A 20,368-nucleotide genomic window follows, 5' to 3' on the forward strand; every position below is an offset into this window, starting at 1 on the left:
AAGAGTTACACCACTGCTTCTGAACATATACAGGAAAACAAGGTACTGGCTTGGCATCGCTGCTTACTCAAAAAATAAGATTTTGTAGGGCTACTAAAGGGATCAAGCTTTTGCTCTGTTACTCACTGATTTTGGTGCAAAGAAAGAGCAATGAGTTATAAAGGGCAGCTCTGCTGGAATCCCAGCTCAAGCAGAGTTTTTCTTCTGGGAGCTTTTAATCTCCTTTTTTTCATATTAAAACAAACCTTAAGGTACAGACAATAAAGCCTCTCTCCCACCAAACATCAATAAACTAATGTCTATTAGTACAGTGCGTAGCTATTCTTTACAAGGGTTCATACTCTTTAGGGTTCAGAGCCTTTACAATAAAGGGTCACAATTTTCTTTGAGCAAAATTTTTGGGTCTCATTTTGCATGAGTTTCAGATGTTTCACTTTTTCTTGCACTGCCTCTTACACTGGCAGGCTTGACCATTTTTGTAATTTGTAATGGAGTCAGAAGGAAGAAATATGAAGTACAAGTTTATAGAATTACTCCAGTCTCAAAAAAAAGCCCCCAAAAGACCATTTGCCCACAGAAGCATCAAGCACAGGTGGGTGAGGGCGTAAACTCAAGGAAGTCCTCAGTTTGCAGAATTTAAAACAAAACAAACCCCCCAAAATAATCACACAAACGCCAAAAGCCAACGTCCCAGCAAAGTAGCTGAAGTAGGGTTGTGACACTGGTCACTGTTGCAGGGTAAAGAGGGATGCTACCAACGACAAAAGCCCTTCAGATTGCTGGCTGAAGAGAGAGTTCTGGGTTTAAGTTCAGCCCAAATTATTTTCGTTATTATTTGCAAAAATAGAGCCAAAAAGGGATCCTTTGGTAGTAGCCACTTCCAAAGAATTCCATAGAGCTGTCAACTTCTTAGACTAACAAATCACTGGTGGGAAAAGAAAAAAAATACATCTTTACTTTTTTTTTTATTGCGGGCGGGGATGACAGATAATGCATAACTAATGCTAAAGATGATTATTTTTGTTCACGGCAACATTTCCACAGTTGAATCTAATATTTAAAAATAAAGCAGCATTCGTCACTATGCGGAAACAAGTTGTTCTGTGAGAAGCAGAGCTAACAAAACCCCTTTTCCAGTGGGGTTGCTGCTCACATTCCCTGTGGCTCTGCCCTCCCACAGCTGCCTCACTGGGCAGCAGCAACACCTGCTTCTGGCTGGTGTGTCTGGGAAAGGCACAGAATCAGAATTGTACCTGCTTTTCCTTGACTGAGGGGCATTTATCTCAGCCTGGCTTCCCTATCTACCTTTCACAGAGCTTCTAAGAACGTTGTGGTTTTGAGACCTGAATGTTTGAATGAGAGTGAAATTGGTGTTACTTGGGGTGAGGCAGAGAGGGAAAGCCCTGGTGGGACTGCCTAAACTTTGCTTCTTTTGGAAATCTGGGCTACAGCACAATAAAACTTGTTCTTGCTTCCATTTATGTTAATTATGAAACAAGCCAATGTAGAATTGGTTCTCTCATTATTATTGTTATATGGCAAAAATTTAAAAATAGAGCATCTATAGAACATGCTAATGAGCTATTCAGAAAAACAAAACTTGGCTCAGCGAAACTAGGAATTATTTCCCTTTAGGAGCCTAATATAGATCTCAATAACTGTCACTGGAGGAATTTTCTGCTTCACTCATCTTCCACTAGGTCCTTCTGGCTGTCATCATTTGGCCTGATTTAAGGAGTACAATGCACGCCATTATACGTAGTGGTACAGCTGATACTTGTGTGCTCATCCCTGTCCAAACCCAGACCACTGTCCCCACACACTCTCACTACCTGCTTCATGGGACGAAGGGAGCCAATTACTTTCCAGCCGCTGTGTTCCTTCCAGTTCGAAATCTCACTGGGCTCCAGCAGGATCTGCTTTCCTAAAAAATTACATCCCTCGTATGCGATCCACCTGGATAGAGCAAACAGAGCATGAAAGACTACAGTTAACTGCAGCACAACAAAACTACAGGCTTGTGTTCAGGACTCTGCTCTTGAAAGCCCCCAGACCTCTCCACAGTAGCTCTAATATCACACCTCTGTTGCCATGCTGCAAAATGCCAGCTCTTTCAGTGGCTTAACTGTTTTCTGTCTAAATTAAGACTTCTTTTCTGTTTGTCTGCCTGAAACTTGTAAACTCCACACCCCCTCTCCTACCCACCTCCCCCCAGGTTTTTTCCCCGCAAAAATGAGAACCTCTGCATGAACCCAGATGGGAATAATGCAAGTTTCAGTGGGCATGCATTGGGAAACTACGAAGCCATGCACCACACTGCACTACTTGCAGCTTTGCCTGGTTGTACATATTAATTACAAAAGGATATTGTCCAATATTTTATTACAGTTAAAGCTTTTTATAGCTATTCCACTGGTCTGAAAACACATACAAAATATTTACTCCAAAACTTACACATTACTGTAACAGACTTTACTGTAATAAATAATTCTGAGCCACGGACACGGCTGAATCCTTTAGCAGAGAGTTAAGGCACCGACACACAGACACCCCTTGTTATCTCGGCAACTGCTCAGTAAATCCTGTGTTGCTGCTTACAAAGGCAGCCCCAGGATCACAGATCGGTTTTGTTTGTATCAATAGGACATTGTTGTGCAGACACTGAATCCCAAACACTTGACTCATTAACTCATCTGAACACAAAGCAAATACTGGTTGCCCCATGTTACCTGTTTTACAGGTCAGCTGCCAAGAACACAGGGATGGCTGCACGCAAGTCACGGAGGAAACAGCCACAACCGGTGCTCACAGCACCTATAATTTACTTTCCTCATTGCTCCTGATTTGAGAAACTGACAGCCAGCCTTCTCAGGACTGCGTGCAGGCTAAAGTGTGCCAGCTCTGAACTGCCCTGTAATGAGACAGTATCACTGTTTCTTCAAATTAAGTCCTATACCTCCCGACTAACAGGTACCCAGAGCAGCCTGGCCACCACTGCGTGTTCCTTACACTTCTAACACATTCCTGACTTCTTCTTTGCGATGCTTTCTGTCAAGTCACTGAGAATTCACTGTTAAGGTTGTTCTTGGAGCATCGAACGGTCTCATTTGAAATGCAGTTTCAAAGCAGACATTTATAGGAAACAGAGGAAAGACTGTTACAGTAATAACCACGTGAAGCCAGGCTGGGCTTCTGGCATTCAGCAACACAGACAAAATGCAGCTCAGCTCTCAGGCAGAGAGACCAGCAGCCCCCACTCTGCCATCCCTTCCTACACCTTGGAGCGTCTCAGCCCCCAGCCCCCTTGGCCAAGCCACAGTCCAGGCTGGTGCCATTTGTGACTGAGATGGTCAGTTGGCTCGGGCAGGATTCTTGTAGCTAAGCCTGGCAGCAAGATGCCATCGGTATGTTTACATACATCTTTGTCATTTGTCTAAAGCTGACAGTAAGCTTTGGGGCAAGGAACCAAAAACCCCTCTAAATCGGCCTTCCTGAACTCTTGGTGACAGACAAGGTGACTCACAGACTTCTCACGGTCACCTGCCACCCTCAGCCTTTAGCCTATCCTCTGCAGTGTGGGACAGGCTGCGGAGGGTCTATTTCCTGGGGAGCATCACAAGGAGCTCAGAGAAAGCCCAGCCCTTCTGCCTCTTCCCAGAGACAGGGAACCACCTAACCTGGCTGGGGTACTCAGAAATGAAAATGAAGATGGGGAAGGGACTAGACTGCTGTGCACACTCTCCTGTGCTTTCCTACTGCGTGCTCCCAAAGCCGTCACCCTTCCTTTACAGCCAACTGTTAAGGCTTTTTTTTGCATGGGCAAAGTGATTTAATTTCCAGTTCCACACCTTGATGAGAGGGCAGAGAAAACTCATAAAGAGACGTTCCCTAACAGGACACACTTTAGACTGAACACCTCCACAGAGGTATGAAGCCAGACATGCTCCCACCAGAATTCAGTCAGGTGTTCCTCCCAGAGAAGGCCTTTCCTCCTCCAAACTAGCACAGATCACAGTGTTCTCAGCCTCAAACAGCAGCTGGTTGCCACTCTCACCTGGGGCACCTCAAGACAACAGCAGCACATGATCGTTCGCTCAATGTATTTGCAGCAAGGGCTCTGGATGGATGTGGCACAGAAGGTAGGGACTAGAATCCTGAGGTGGTAAAGCTCTGTGGGGGACGTTTATATTCACTAGAGGCCCCCAGCTAAAGTCAATCACCACTGACTGCTCATAAAGAAAGGGAGGTTCAGTCCTTATCCAACCTTTCAGGAAAACGCTGGTGTGACATTCCTGAAAGCAAGCAGTTCAGGGTGCTCTGCAGCATTAGCCATGTAATGCTTCGCCCTTGTACCAGCCTCAAAGAACCAGAGGAGTGCTCAGCAGCATTGCTACAGACAGCCACAGAAGAGTTCTGACTTCTAGGTAGCAATGGACTAGATGCATTTGAAAAATTCCTCGCAAACACAGCAGAGATATAACTAAGCCGTGAACAGTCTGCACTAATTCCTTGCCCAATCAGATCAAATTTTGTGTGGTTTTGGGTCATGCCATAAGATCTCTCGAAAAAATTACAGCCCTGTCTAAGTGAAAAAGGCAGGGAAAAGGTTAAAAATAAACACAGGAAATTGTGTATCACATTAGAAGAACAGCAGTTTCCAGTCAGTCTCAGTTGCAGGATGAGACTCTCCAAGTGACTTGCTGCTGCTGTGGATGGAGACTGAAAACCCGGCCAAGACAGAATACTTGGGAGTTTCTCCAAAAGGTGAAAGGGGAAGACATGGAAGGGGTTAGAAGGTCACTTCTGCAGATGTAAAATGGTTTTCACAGAAGACCTTGGGTGTGTGTTCACGTTCACAGAGGGGGCTTAAACTAATAACAGAAGCAAGTTACTGTTCCAGCTGTCAGATCTGCCCAGAGCTTCTCTCAGAAGCTGCTGCCTCTTTGGCAGCCAATCAGCACGTCAAGCTTCACTGAACCACCGCGGTGGTTTATGTTAAATCACTGCACTTTATAGCTGGTATTTTACAGCCAGCTAATAAAGGCAGTCCAAGTTTACTCTACCTGTCTTTGTAAGTCAGCAATCAAAACTTATTTACTTTTGGTTCCTGGCTTCAACAACAGGCTCTATTGTTTGTTACTGTAAAGGGATAAAAGGATATTATGGGGGAAATACAACCTCTGCCCAGAGCTTTTCACTTTGGGTCTTGATACAAAAAGTGGGTCTAGCGTTCAATTGCATTTTTGTATTTTATATTGTCTCAAAATATGTTTTACATTAAAACGTAAAACACAGCCTATGAAAAAAAAGCGGTAATCAGGAGAAAAATAAATGCTCGGTATTAGCTCCTACAATGCAAAACTGACAAGAATACTTCTCCTATATTTCCTCCATACTTACAATCCAGTTCTCACCCATACAGACTGAGTGTAAAAATGAAGGTCTTCATTCAGAACAGAATTGACGGGTTCACTGAAGTGCAACTCTCTGCCCTTGCAGCATTCCAGAGCAAACAGACTGATGGAGGGCTCAGCAAAAACCTGGGCGGGGGAGGAAGGAGAAAAAAAAGCAAAGTTTTACCAGGAATAGTCTAATTTCCATTGTTAGGCATTTGCCCGCTTCAGTTTAACTTCCACATGCTTTTAGATCATGCCCCCTTAGCAAATGTAACAACAAGGAAAAAAAAAATACATACATCCACCAACAAAGCACACAGAGCTGAAACAGACTGGATTTATCGTGGCTTTGTCATCAGGGTACAGTGCCCCGCTGACCCAGGCCAGACACAGGGAGTCACTTCGAGATGCAGAGGCCTCCGTTTGCATTTGAAAAATCTTTTTTTGATCCAATTTCTACCATGAGGGCCTTGATTCCTTTTCATAAATCCAGCTTATTTATTTATTGATGGAACAGGTTACAGCAGTAGTTTTCAGGGTGATCTGCAGATTGCATCTAAAGTACTGGGAGCACATCACAAGTCTATTGTCTATAGACTTCCATTAGCAGTGGTTCACTGGAAAAAATCTGGATATACAAACTGGAAAAGCTTAAAAACCTCAGAAGTTCTCAATGTTTTTAACAGACATTCCTATTTTTCTACTAACAATCTTGAAGAAATAGCATAATTAGTAACGCCTTCAATCTCATGCAGAATTGGAGTATTTTTCACTTAATGTCCTTTTCTACAGTTGAGAGATTGCCTATGAAAGAAAATAAAAAGATCAGCTTACACGAAAATGTGGTACAGCTGTAAGATCAGCACAAAAGCACAGAGGGAACAGATTTAAATACACAAAGTCTGTGCCTCTGTACAAGGAACACTTGTACAATTTTTCATTATTTTTAACCTAAAACCATAAGGGAAGTATCGTAACCAAAATCATAAGCACTTGTAATTTGTATCTTGGTGCAGCTGGTAAAGGAAGAGGGAATAGGTCTGCACAACTGCTTCCATTAGCAGCCTCTTCAGGGAAGTCACCTCGTTCTTAGGAGATGTTACCCTGAGACAGCCTGCCCAGGCAAAAGATAGGATTTCTTCTGCAGCAAGGACATGGCCTCAGGTGGAATGAATGAAACAGAATCTTGAATTAAAGTTGACACAGGCACTGAGTAATTAAGAGAACTTAACTTCCATGTTTGAAGAGGCACATGTAGTGAAGTGTCTCTGGAGAGCTCAGTCGTGATTCAGAACTTACGAATTCACTGGCACTGACTCAGTGTGCTCAGTATGTAGCTGGTTGTTCAAATCCTGCCTCAGAGAAATTGCTTTCCTCTGCCGACCGGTGCAGGGACAATGTAAGTCATGCAACACTGCATGGACAGGGAGTTTGCTGAGACATTTTAAAGAAGAACCTGGGATCATCCACATGGAAAGATTTTTAAAGCCCATTGCACTCCTAAAAAACTAATGTTACAAACCAGAAAGAGATTAAAACTCATACCATTTTTATTTTGGAATGTCAGCTCTTCCCACCCACCTTCTGTTGCATGCGGTGGGTCAAATTTACACCGTGTACTTGAAGGCTTACTTTGAAATCTAGACCAGCAGATCTAGTGCAGGCAGCTACTTCTCAGGTTGCTTTGCTCAGCAACGCAGTATCATCACGCTCTACTTTACAAGAGCCTACTCCCTTGGCACTGGCTTTCACCTGAGTGGAGACCAGAAGCCATGTCCAGAACAGGTCCAGCAGGGAAAATTTTCACAAGGACATTAGTAAGCATGGGAAACACCATTTGGCATCCTTGTTGCTAGATGTTGTTACCAAAGCCTAAAATTTATCCTGCTGTTGCAATATTCAGTATGTTAAGAGACAGAGATGCTGTACTAGATGGACAAGTCATCTGGTCCAGCATATCCATTTATACACCACGGATCAAAACAGCAAATTAGTGGAGTCAATTAAAATTACTCTCTCATGTGGCTCAGACTGTTTGAACTTCATGGGCCTGAGAAAGCCCCGTCCGGCTGCTCAGAGCCCCAGCCTGTCCGCACGCAGCAAACGTTGCATCTATGACACACAGACACAATCAATCACAGGGACCAGTATCACCTCCCCAGTGAGACCTCAGCAGAACTCCACCGATGCTGGCACAGACGCGAAGCACAGAAAAAGAAAACATGCTGCTGTCCCAAGCACTGAAGCTCTCATATTTCCATAACCATATATAGAGCAATGAGCTGATTACTCACTTTATATATACCGTTTTATACCAACAGCTGGCAGCAGTGACTTGGCCTGGCTTTTTTCTCTGATTTTGTTTTCATAGCTCCATGGAAACTACCAACAGTAAAAAACACAAGGTTTTGAGGCTGTGCTGTTACACTTACTACAGAGGCATCTTGCTCCCACCCTTCCTTGCAGATTGCCAAGGTGCACTTTCACCCATTTTCAGGCTGAACAGTCATCACCGACAGAGAAGTGTGAGACTGACGGGGTCAGCTCTCTCCACCAAAGCCCAGTCCTAACAGGTCAGGGAGGAACAGGGCTCTCTGAGAGCCAGAGGAAGGGCAACCGGACAGAGAATACAAGAGGGGACAACCTCAGATCATGGAAGTTGCTTTAGGTGGACCCCACTCCCCAATTTCATAAGGTAAGCTAAAGACAGCTACATTTACTCACATTTGGCAAGTCATTGCCACATCTAGGCCAGGATTACCTTAGCTTCATTTCATAGTTATTTCAAGGAAAATACCTGAAATGCCGTCCTTTGGGGAAAGCTTGCCAACTGTAAGAATGACAGAGAACTAAAGAATTATTTGGCCTGATCTTTGTGCATTAAGGAACTAATTACCCTGCTTAAACTAGCACCAATAAAGTTTCAAGAGGTTTTGCTTGCCCTGTTTTTCTCCAGGGAGACAAGGAGAAACTTGAAGAGATCTAATATAACCAAGAAGCTGGTGATTAAGGAAGGCTATATTTACATAGCATTTCAAGATATAAGCAGCCTTATGAACTGTTAAATACAGTGATATTCTTTACTTAACAGGTGTGGTAGTCTATGCCTAATACAGCATGTGATGCCATGAAAATGACAGCTTTTTCCCTCCCCACTGTGTTGATTTCAGAGGCTGAAAGGTAAGTCCCGGAAATCAACAGACTAAAAATCTCTTGCACTGTTCAACTCAGCTCGGACTTTCCCCTCAAACAATAGAATGATAGAATGTTGTTGGGTTGGAAGGGACCTTAAACACCAGCTAGTTCCAACCCTTCTGCCATGGGCAGGGACACTGCCCACTCAACCAGGTTACTCAAAGCCCGATCTAGCCTGGCCTTGAACACCTCCAGGGATGGGATTGCCACAACTTCTATGGGCAACCTGTTCCAGTGTCTCACCACCCTCATCAAAAAAGAATTTCTTCCTAATATCTAATCTAAATCTCCCCTCTTTCAGTTTAAAACCGTTTCTCATTGTCCTATCACTCTACTCCCTGATAAGAGTCCCTCCCCATCTCACCTATAGGCCCCCTTTAAGTACTGGAAGGGGCTATAAGGTGTCCCTGGAGCCTTCTCCAGGCTGAACAATCCAAATTATCCAAATTCTCTCAGCCTGTCTTCATAGGAGAGGTGCTCCAGCTCTCTGATCATCTTTGTGGCCCTCTGCTGGACTCGTTCCAACAGGTCCATGTCTTTCCTGTGCTGCAGGCTCCAGAGCTGGAGATAGTACTCCAGGTGAGGTCTCACCAGAGCGGAGCAGGGGGGCAGAATCACCTCCCGTGACCTGCTGGCCACACTTCTTTTGATGCAGCCCAGATGCGGTTGGCTTTCTGAGCTGCCAGTGTGCATTGCTGGCTCATGTTGAACTTCTGATCCACCAACACCCTCAAGTCCTTCTCCACAGGGCCGCTCTCAATCCATTCTCCACCCAGCCTGTATTTGTGCATGGGATTGCAGTGACCCAGGTGCAGGACCTTGCACTTGGCCTGGCTGCACTTCATGAGGTTCACACAGGCCCAATTTTCAAGCCTATCCAGGTCCCTCTGGATGGCAGCCCTTCCCTTCATCATGTCGACCATGCTACACAGCTTGGTGTCGTTGGCAAACTTGCTGAGGGTGCTCTCAATCCCACTACCCATGTCTCTGACAAAGATGTTGAACAGCACTGGTCCCAGTACCGACCCCTGAGGAACACCACTCATCACTGGCTTCCACTTAGACATTGAGCCGTTGACCTCAACTCTTTGCATGTGGTGATCTAGCCAGTTCCTGATCCACCAAAATTACTTCCACCTTCTTTTAATGGAGAGCAGCTGTGCACCACAAATTTTTCACAATTCAGAAGAGAATTTTATATTTCACCAGTTCAGAAAAAATGCAATGTAAACCTGAAGTGTTTGATATTAAACAAAGATCAGTGCAAGATGAGCTTCTTTTCAAATGTCTTTTGTTTGCAGTGCAAGGCTTAGGTGCTTGACCCGCTGAAAAGCAGTAGCGTACAGGCACAAAGAAGCTAACCAGAATGTGCTACAACTGAAAACCAAGTGCACAAATGAACCTGCACACAAGCTTATAATAAAAACAAGTACAATTTTAGCTACGGAGAACATACGGATAATTTTTCATTATGAATTTTGTTAAAATTATTATTAATAAAGTCCTTTTGAGAAGGGCTCACCCCAAAACACCTTTCCTCACACCTTTTTTTGTAAACTTAGCTCTTGCAAACTTTGATGGGAAAGCCTGAATAAAACCAAAGAAAGAAATCCACGGGGCCAGATTAAAACATGACTGTAACCCACTCATGGCAAGGGCTGGTACAGTTTCCCCCTTTGTGTCCCTGCTGGCCCGTTACTGTGCAAACAGCATTCGCCAGAGCCTTAACTAGAGGAGCCTCCACAGCTGTATTACAACATCCTTGGAAAGATCTTTACTCTTCAGTCTTGGCTAACTCATCATTTACAACTGTCTTTCTTCACTGAAGCTGTGCTTGCCTGGCTACTCCCTTCAGTGTGGGAAGGATGCCTGGCTGAGGGAGAGGAACAGGGCACTGGATGTTAACACCCACGGTCCAGTCCCAGCTACACAAAATGACTCATTGCCCGGCCCTGGGAAACACCGATAATTTTTGTATCTGATTTCACTATTTGCCTCACAGGAATGCTGGGGAGATTAGTTAACACCAGTATTTAATTTAGAAAAGATAATCAATATAGAAATACAGGAACTATCACAATCGATCAGAGCAAGAATAACGACTGCCTCAAAAGAAAAGAAAAAAACAAAGGAAAAAAAAAAAAAGAGGCATTGCACAACCTACAACCCAGATCTCATTTTTGTCTGTAGAGACTATGAGACCGGTTGTTCACTGCACAATCCTGAATACTCTTGTCCCTGTAAGTCACATCAAATACTACAGGGAGTTTGACAAAACAACATGCCTGAGAAAAAGCAGCACTGGAGCTGAACTCCCCATTGCAAGAACACCTTGTAAGGGTTTCTATCACAGAAGATGAACCACTTCAAACAACAAACACTGGGCAAATGCCCCAGTAAACAACCATGGCACTATCAACGGCCCAGCTGACTTCACCTGCTCTCTTGCCACCAGGTGAGCTGCCCAGGCTTTCCTTACCATGAACTCACAGCACTACAGAAGGCAAGTCGCATTGGACAACCTACAACCCAGATCTCATTTTTGTCTGTAGAGACTATGAGACCGGTTGTTCACTGCACAATCCTGAATACTCTTGTCCCTGTAAGTCACATCAAATACTACAGGGAGTTTGACAAAACAACATGCCTGAGAAAAAGCAGCACTGGAGCTGAACTCCCCATTGCAAGAACACCTTGTAAGGGTTTCTATCACAGAAGATGAACCACTTCAAACAACAAACACTGGGCAAATGCCCCAGTAAACAACCATGGCACTATCAACGGCCCAGCTGACTTCACCTGCTCTCTTGCCACCAGGTGAGCTGCCCAGGCTTTCCTTACCATGAACTCACAGCACTACAGAAGGCAAGTCCTTGCTGATGCAGGCGTGGAAACCTGCGCCTCTGCAGCAAATGCAGCAGCCCTTAAGGCGTGCTATGCTTTTACCTGCCCACAGAGTGGATATTACCAACAATACCAGCAAATTCCATCAATGAGCATTTCTTAAAGAGTGCTTTGGGATTTTCAGATGAAAGGAGACAATGAGAGGCACGTTACACTAGTTCCAGTGTTCCTACTGCTACTAAATTGTTGTGTACCCTTCTAATGTTAAGTGGGCTTCCAAAGTGTGTAACTGCCTGTTCACTTAAGAAATATCCTGTGAGATATACTTTCTAGCATATTTTCCCCCCTTACAACACGAAAAAGACTCATCGGTCTTTCAGAAGCATTCCCCTTCTCAGAAGAGAAGAGGCTATGTAACGCATCACTATTCAATATGCAACCTAGATTAATACATGGGTATTGCAATACTGTTTTTCTTCCCAGAACACTGAAACCAAAGGACATTATTTTCTCATTATCAAGGTGCTTTGTTCCTTTTTTGTATCCTCTTCTTAGCCTATAGTTTTTCCTAAACGCTCCCAGAAGGACAAAACAGCCTAGTCTGAATTTGAGCAAAAGGGGACAGCAGGGAAAAAATACAGGTAGGTTCTCATAAAGATTTAGCTTGAGTATTATACGCTGCAGAGAATAAGCCAAGATGGGCTCTCCTTGTGAGTCTACCTAACTTTTGCTTTGCTACTTCCCAAACAAACAGTAGAGGAAACTGGTTGCAAAATGTGCTTAATTCCTCTGTCACACCAATGCACAGTAAATGGGGAAACAACTAAATAACTGAAGTGGAACCATGTTAATTTGAATTTCTTGAGAAATGGGGGAGTGTGTCTGGAGGGGGTGGGGGCAGCACACCATACTTCAATGATGACAACTTCCCTCTTTAGAACCCATAAAACATCCCCCCAAGAGCTAAAGGTTACAATAAAAGCTAATCAACCTAAAATGTTGTTATCACAGTGAAGAAATCAGATCATGACTAGTCTGAGCCTGGTTTCTTATTCAAATTAATTTTTCATTGCTCTGAAAGTTTATTGCTTGTTGGTTGGTTTTTTTTTTCTAATTGGGCCAACTCAGTGATTTAGAATGAGATTTTTCATTTTGTTATGTAATTAAGCTCTTAAGAAAACTAAATTTCTGGAAATATTCAATCTAAAAAAATCAGAAATTTACTTTCCCAAGAAATTTTCCTTATTTAGAAAATTTGCTATATTTGTTTTCTGCATTTTCCAGAGAACAAACTATTCCCTCAAATCCTTTCCTTATCTTCAACTGGTTTAAAATAAAAATACAATTAAAAAAAAAAATCAGTGAAGGCTTTGCAGAAGTTCTTGGCTGTTTCACGTAGATTAAAGCATCACTGTTACCTCGCTGTGTCACAAAATCCCACTGCCACCTTACAGTGTTGTTCCATCAGGTCACAAAAGCACACCCATGCCATGAGGGAGTACTACAAGTACTAACTTTAGGTGTCAAATTCTCCTTCCAAAATGTAGAGCTCAGAAATCTTGTGTCGGCTGACAGCATCCAAAAAGCCCCTTAAAACTGTTACAGATCTTAAATGAAAACTCAAAAAGTTACAAGCTATTGCTACATGCAATAGCAAAAACATTGCTAGATATTCCTTTTAGTTACCGGAACAGATAGAAACAGGAAGTGCATTTTGATTCAGGGTGGGATGCAGAAATCAGCATGGATGCCCAGCCAAGCTGCACACCCTGCAGGTGTCAGTGGCCTGTGCCGACTGTCACCGTTCACTGCTACTTTGGAGTCAGCACCACACAATCAATCTATATTCTTATACACATCCTGCACATAAAGGCCCAGAGTTGGGGCTTCACTCAGCTGTAAAGTATCCAGGTAACATACAGCTAATAATCATCACAATTTTGCAAACTTGAAAGGGAATACCCAGATCCTGTGTCCCCACTTCCTCCAGCAGATTTGCTCTTCTATCTCAAGGACTGGCTGAAACGATCTACCTTCTGAAATACAGCTGGACCACACCTACACAAGTCAATGGATTTGGCCTGTTTTCAAAAGCTGGTAACAAGCTAGCCTTATGAGTTCTTTGTACGATTAAAAGCATATTTTTCTCCCCTCTGCCAGTGCCACACATGGGCCTCTACTTCTAGTCAACATCTGGGATGCAGAAACCTCACACAGTGAAGCAATATATCGCTCCCCTGGTGTGAGAGTCCTTCCAACAGTTACACGAGCAGCACATACATCTCACTTAAAGGAGAGCAGGAGACAGTGCACATTTGGGGCTTGGTTTCGGGGTTAAACATTTTCCCTCTTACACATGAGCTATTGAGATACCTTAGGTCTGAAATTGGGCTGGTATTTAAAGCTGAACAATGGAAGGGGTTCCCAATGTCACAACTGAATTCAGTAAAGCTATACAACCATTCCACTTGGGAATATGCTCGCTGGTCTCTTGAATGAGCTAACAGAAATATCTTATAATAAAAAGGGCTCTGTTCCAAGAACAGTGCATTGTGGACAATGCACAGGATTAACTACGTCTGTTTCTGACCACTGATCAAACTTACTGCTGCGTGCTTAACATCACGTCTGTACTACACAATGCCTCCCAGCACTGTCCTGTGCTACTAGCATGCACAATGTGTTAGGGGCCGATGAGGGCATTTCTATTTGTAAAACAGGTGTGGTTCAATAGCATTCTACACTGGTTAGTGCCTCGATTTTGTAAAATACAAGGGTTCCTATTTGCAAGACAGGAACTGAACTAAGAGGTGCGAGCCACTTACAAAGTACAGGAAGACGTGTGGAAGCTTCTCACACACAGCCTGCCAAACACACTTCTCTCCCAGGGCTTGGCCCTCAGTAATCAAGGGCTGCCAGTAGCTTCCAACTATGCTAAACTGCATAGTTATTTCCCTACGAGATTACAGGCTGGGGGATTTGGACGAGACCTACCATTTCATGTCAAAACTTCATTCTGATTCAGTAGAGCAAGAGTCCAAAAACCTAATGTGAAAAGGAGATCTTAAATCTGAAAACCAGGCCCTCAGCAGGTGGGAAGCTATAGCTCCGCTGAAGTCACTGTACCTATGTAACCTAGAGAAATGGCCAGCTCTCAAACTTGAGTTGTACATCCTTCCCAACATGACCATGGCTTTGGGTGTTTTGGTTTTTTTTCCGTTTTGTTTTTTAAAAATCTGTTCACAAAAAGGAAAAAGGACTTTAATACTTGAAGAAAAATGAATTGGGTAATCTTTAAAGCCTGGTTTCGTAAGAGTTATATTGAAGGGCAAACATCCCACAGACTGAGTTTGTGTTCTGTGATCAGGGAAAGAGGAAGCGTTTTGGAGAAGTTGGTTAGTTCTAGATAGGAGTGGGCAGAGCAGCCCCTTGCTTCTCTTTTACTGACAGCGTTACAGCCAGCTAATCTTTTGTGCTTTTGCATAGGAGCATGCAGAGATATGGAACAAAGGCACAGACATGACAGCAAGACTCCAGAGGCATATGTCCTGTGTGCAGAATTACAATAGGATCCAAAAAGCTACATCTGTCTTGTACCGGCTATTACAATGCATTCCTGTCCAACCTCCTGACCACAGAGGAGCTCGTAACTCACCTTATTGCTACAACAGGTCACTTGACTGCCAGCTCTGTGCATGGGTAGTACAAACAACATGACCTGAAAGTCACATGAAGACTATATGCACGTGCAATAAATACTTGTCCTGTATCTCAGAAGTCACCAAGACAGAGGATGGCCACATGAGCTTTGGACTGGACTATCTGATGTGTCATACACACGGGCCACATGCGTGGTGTGCTATACCACTTTATTGACCCACAATTTGAAATCCCATTAGGAGGTGAAAACCGTTTTTATATTTCTGCTAAACAGTTAATAAATTACACAGATTATGGCAGGTATATGCTACCTTGTAATTTCAATTTTCATGTCTTCTGTGTCTACTTTGCTTTACGACTTAACATTGGCCGTAAGCCTAATAAAAGAAGTCCTGTATGCTTAACCAGCATGACAAAATCAACGTCTCACTGCAAACTAAGCTTGCTGAGCTGCATTATAAAGACCAGTCAGAAAAACGCCAATCAATGCAACTCCTACAAAAGAGAGCAACTTGGAGCCCAGAACACCCAAAAGTGTGTGTGCGCCTACAAGTGACCACACGCATGCGTGCACGCAGCCTGGCTTGTTCCTAACCCAAAAAATCCTATAAGCCAAGAAAACAAACTTCACTGCTTTCCCTCAAGTGGGAGTTTGTTTAGCGCAAGCACTTGCTACAGATATCTGACTAGGAGAAAGAGTTCCAAAATGTTATTTTTTTTATAATAAACTCCTTACATATTGAATAGGCTTGAGGGACTTGATTGTAGCAGTCGGGCAGCCACAGGAACTGAGGTCAACATAGAGGCCTTCTTCCAGCACACAGTGATTGTCAGTGATTTCCCCTTGGTAATACAGGAGCCAACTGCAATAACATAAGAAAAAAAGATTAGCTGCTCTAGCTTACTAGCTGCTTACTAACAGTAAGGTTTTTGTCAAGATTTAATATTTGCTAAGAAAGTAAGGAATAAAGAATTCGTTTGTTCTTGTTAAGCTTAAAAGTAAGGTGACTTGAAAGGCTATGCCACAAAGCAACCAAAGCAGCAAAAATCAAATCATGTGGTACAGAAATCTCAGTTCCAAAGTCAAACGACGCAAGTGGAATGCAGACACTTCTACTGTACCAAGTTCTCAAAATCTGGAATAAATTCTAACTGGAATTAACAAAAGAATCACAGTTACTGTGCAAATTTCCCACAGGGTAAACAAAATGCATACTCCCCAAACCAATGGCAGAACAAGTTACTGAGATGCACTGCAAGACGAATGGTCTAAGAAATGATGGAGTATGATGGGCATGTGTTACGCACTTTCAGCCGTCTGAAATTTAGTAGCATATTTCATATTACTTAAAATGGTGGCATGTAAAACAACAGACTTACCATCCCCGAAGAACCTTAAAAGAACATGGTATGAATGATGTAAAATCAGAAACTTCTGCTGTGAAATCTATACATGCTCCTTGGAAATGTGTATTACTGAAAGCTTTGAGCTACAAGAACAAAACAAAACAAAACCAATGACTAGAAGGAAAATGAATGCATTATCATTAATGTTAACAGAAACAGCTGTGCTTTTAGAGAAGTACCCATTCAATTAAAAAAGATACAATAAAAAGAATGAATTTGCATTTAAGAAATCTTTTACATTTCTACATCTGATTTATTTTTAGCAAGATCAAGTGTTTTATCGTCTCTGGGTCGGTACAGGATGCTTCCCAGCGATGCTAAGGCAGTGGTATCAAACATAAGTTTAAGCCCAAAGAAAAAGACGTGTCTAGGACTCAAGGATGTTATCTTCCATTCAAAGTACTCCTGAACTGCAGCTAACTCTTGCTACAGCTCAGCAATCCAGTGTTCAAATCAGGATGAGGAAGCATTAGTCAAAAGATACAGTTGATAAAGTGCCTTGGAATCTTCTGTGACCACAGTGATCGCAGGTAGTTTCTCATCTAAGAACTAGCAGGAGAATTTCTGGGGGAACTGGGTACAGCCTGGTAGATGCACCATGAACTTCTGAAGTTCAGCTAAGCTTTTTTCACGTCATGGTGAAGAAGTCTGAGCCACACTGAACCATACCCTACCAGTAAGATGTGATCAATTCACCCTGAAAAAGCAATAAGGTTGAAAGTGTTCTAGTAAAAGAGAAAAAAGAAAAAAAGAGAAAAAAGTAGCCTATGATCTATGGCGAAGTCGCCTAGAATTCCGTACCCTTGGGCTGCCACCGTGTAACTGAGGTGAATTTCACTTTAAAGCCTGAAATAAAGGCTGGAAAAGAATGAAAAAATTAACTGTATCAAGAGAACAGCTCATATTCTGTAATGGAAGAAAAACACGATGGCTGTTCCAAGAGCTACTTCCCCCTTCATGCCCCAAATTGGCCTAGCTTCCTGCCAAAGAAAAGAAATCAAATGCTTTTGCCAGTACAGAGCAAGAAGACCAAACACAAGTATCAGCAAATGATTTTATGGAAAAGCTCAGTCTATGTTTTTAAAAGAAATGAATATGTTTCCTGTTAGAAAGAACAAGAAAGGCTTAACTTTGCCTTGCATGCCTTGCATGCTCTAACTGGCGAACACAAATCAGCTACAATGTAATGAATAAAGTGTAACTGATTTTTCTCTAAATATAATTGCACTGCTGTGTCACAAAGCATCTATTTAAGCTGTAATTACATAGTATTTTCTACCCACTCAACTCAAAGTTCTTTATAAGGAAATATATATATATATACACTCTGTCTTTCTTTCATAGGCCAGATGCTACGCAAGGCTTTTAAAAAAGATCTATAACTAATTTTTATATAGAATTTATCTAATAATGAATTATTATCTTAATTTGACAAAAGCTGGAGCAAAGAACTGATTCCTCAGTGAGAACACTGCGTATCTCCAATTAGTCTCAAACTGCAGCTATCTCTACTTTGTCAGGGTTTGCTTCACTGCATGAGATTTTGCTTCCTAATAAGTCAACGGACAGCATGTTAAAATACAAGTTATCACAGCAATTATCTCTGCTTCCTAAATCATCTGCACAAGTCAGCTGCTACTGAAAGAGGCTTTGTTCTTGGACAAAACCAAGTTTTATTTTTTAATAAATGAAGTGAATGTCTTTTTAGAGTTGGTGATTTGAGACATTCTTACATTATATGTACTTTGGTTATTAGGCAGCCTGGGAGGAGGAAAAGGCCAGGGAGTTACTGAGAGATTTACGAAAATGTAGTTGCTTTTCAATTTCTGACAAACAACTAAAAACAGAAATCGAAAAAAAGACACATTCTTGTAGAGAGTGAAAACAGCTCCCTTAGCTCAGATATATGTTTAGTAAATGTGGGAAAATGTATAATCATTGAAAATAAACAGTATATGACTTATACAAGGGTCAAACATTAGGATGCTTAAGGATTTGCCAGCTCATACGCACCAGGCTTTGAAGTTCCAAAGAGACTGTTCCATACATGGAAACTTTTATTTTACTCTGAATGGGAAATTTTTCATAGTTATCCAAAAGACCGTCCTTTACTTAACCTAGGTGATTAAATGTTTTCCCATAAAAACTTACTCAAAATATTACCCCTCCTAAAAGAACTGTAGCAGTACAAATGATGTTCTTCCTTCCCTAGCTTTACGGCAGAATCCTATGAAAACCAGGACTGTGATAAACCAGGACAAGTATTTTTTTTACAGTGTTAAGACTGCTATTAGAGAACAAAAAAGGCAAAACACAGTCTAGTACACGTCAGTATTTAAAGGTGACTGTGCATATATACACACAGGGGATTTTTTTCCACTTATTACTGCAAATAAAAAAACCGTAAAGCACAATTTATTGAAACTTCAAAGGTTTGAGTTGATCTTGAAGGTCTGCAAAACTGGATTAAAGCACTCAAAGAATAGTTTTAGGGAGATCTGAAAATATAGAAGAGCTGAAGATGAAGAGAAAATTATCTTCAACTGTTTGGATCCCCCTAAAAACCCACTGGTTTCCTCTGAGTTGGTTATTTTATCTGGTATCATTTACCAATGCCTTACTGTGAATGTACTTAATGAGTCTTTGGATTTGGCTGCAAACTGTCTTATGAATAGGTCTGGCAGGAAATCAGTGTTTAAGACTAAAATAATACACCAATTATGTCTTCAAGACAGGAAACATTTCCTGTAGCCCTGGGTTAATGATAAAACTGTAGAACTAGAATACTTGGAGAAAAAGAAGGGTGTGGTCAACCTGTTAAGAAACACAACATCTGTATTTCCCACGCGCTTACGGCTACTGTACCCATCCAAGCAAGAAAGCGCAAAATCATGTCCAGATGACAAAATACTTAAGGTTTCTGAAACAGAATCATTGTGCTCTAAAATCTCTTTTGTCTGAAACAAATGTCATGTTTCTTGAAATAAAGTTTTCCAAATTAGCTTAATTAAAAGCATGTCATAGAGAGAGCAATATAACCACTTAGCTCATCACTAGCAGCACACTCCAGGACAGAAAAAGAGAAATCAAACAACTAACGCAGGAATGGAGGAGAGCCCTGCTGGCACAGAATGTTGTGGGAGACACAGACCATGTTTGGTGACGAGCACAAACACTTAGAGCAGGTTTTTGTTTCAGAAAGATACCACAAAGGTACATTAACAAATATAACCTTGTAAGATAAGGACCAAAAGTACAAAGCCCTAAACTAACTTTTCTTCAGACTAAAAGTGAATTATAGGTGCCGCTGTCTCCTTGTAAGTTGTCACCAAGTTAGACACAACTTTCAAGGAAATTATCAGAAATTATTGTAGAAGAGATTTATCATAGATTTATTATAATCAAGATGTGTTCAGTTAAGGTCATATGTTACTGTGAGGAAAAGGGAAGCACAGAGCAAGTGGTGCCTACTCCTACGGAGTGGCTATACGTGCTTGGGAGACTACGAAAAGCAGACTACGAAGTCTAAAGACTAGACTAAAAACCTAACTTCCCCTGTTGATACACCTGTAGGTTTGAAGAGTGTAGTTCAATTTTCTGCAGTTTACACTTTATTCTTCACCTCATATGTGAACAAGATAGTGGCAAACCAGATAAAATGCTAAATAATGGAAAGAAAATACACCGCAAAGAGAAGGATGAATGCATGTGACAGAAAGTTTCCAGAAACAGGAAGGAAAGAAGAGGAAAATAAACAGCTGTAGATACTCAAAGTCACTCAAAACCTATTGAACTGCTTGCATTTTTGAGGACAGAATACTTAAGGGTATGATCTGGAATAAAGCAACGAGCAGAACGTTAGCAAA

At 42.1% G+C, this 20,368-nt stretch overlaps 1 protein-coding gene across 2 annotated transcripts in view; it reads right to left on the bottom strand.

Annotated features, from left to right (window-relative positions):
• CRYBG3 (crystallin beta-gamma domain containing 3) overlaps window positions 1–20,368 on the bottom strand; it is an 83,800-nt gene that overhangs the window by 4,643 nt on the left and 58,789 nt on the right. The window contains exons 16-19 of one of the 2 annotated variants that reach the window (XM_014947247.1): window positions 16,476–16,585; window positions 15,832–15,958; window positions 5,401–5,540; window positions 1,833–1,956 (exon numbers count right to left, since the gene is read on the bottom strand). In XM_014947247.1, coding sequence (XP_014802733.1) covers window positions 1,833–1,956; window positions 5,401–5,540; window positions 15,832–15,958; window positions 16,476–16,585 — 501 coding nt within the window. Of the gene's footprint in view, window positions 1–1,832; window positions 1,957–5,400; window positions 5,541–15,831; window positions 15,959–16,475; window positions 16,586–20,368 lie in introns of those variants that run through there. The other variant, XR_001412623.1, reaches the window with a different exon arrangement.

Source organism: Calidris pugnax, unplaced genomic scaffold, assembly GCF_001431845.1.
Source record: "Calidris pugnax isolate Ruff unplaced genomic scaffold, ASM143184v1 scaffold95, whole genome shotgun sequence".
Classification (NCBI taxonomy): domain Eukaryota; kingdom Metazoa; phylum Chordata; class Aves; order Charadriiformes; family Scolopacidae; genus Calidris; species Calidris pugnax.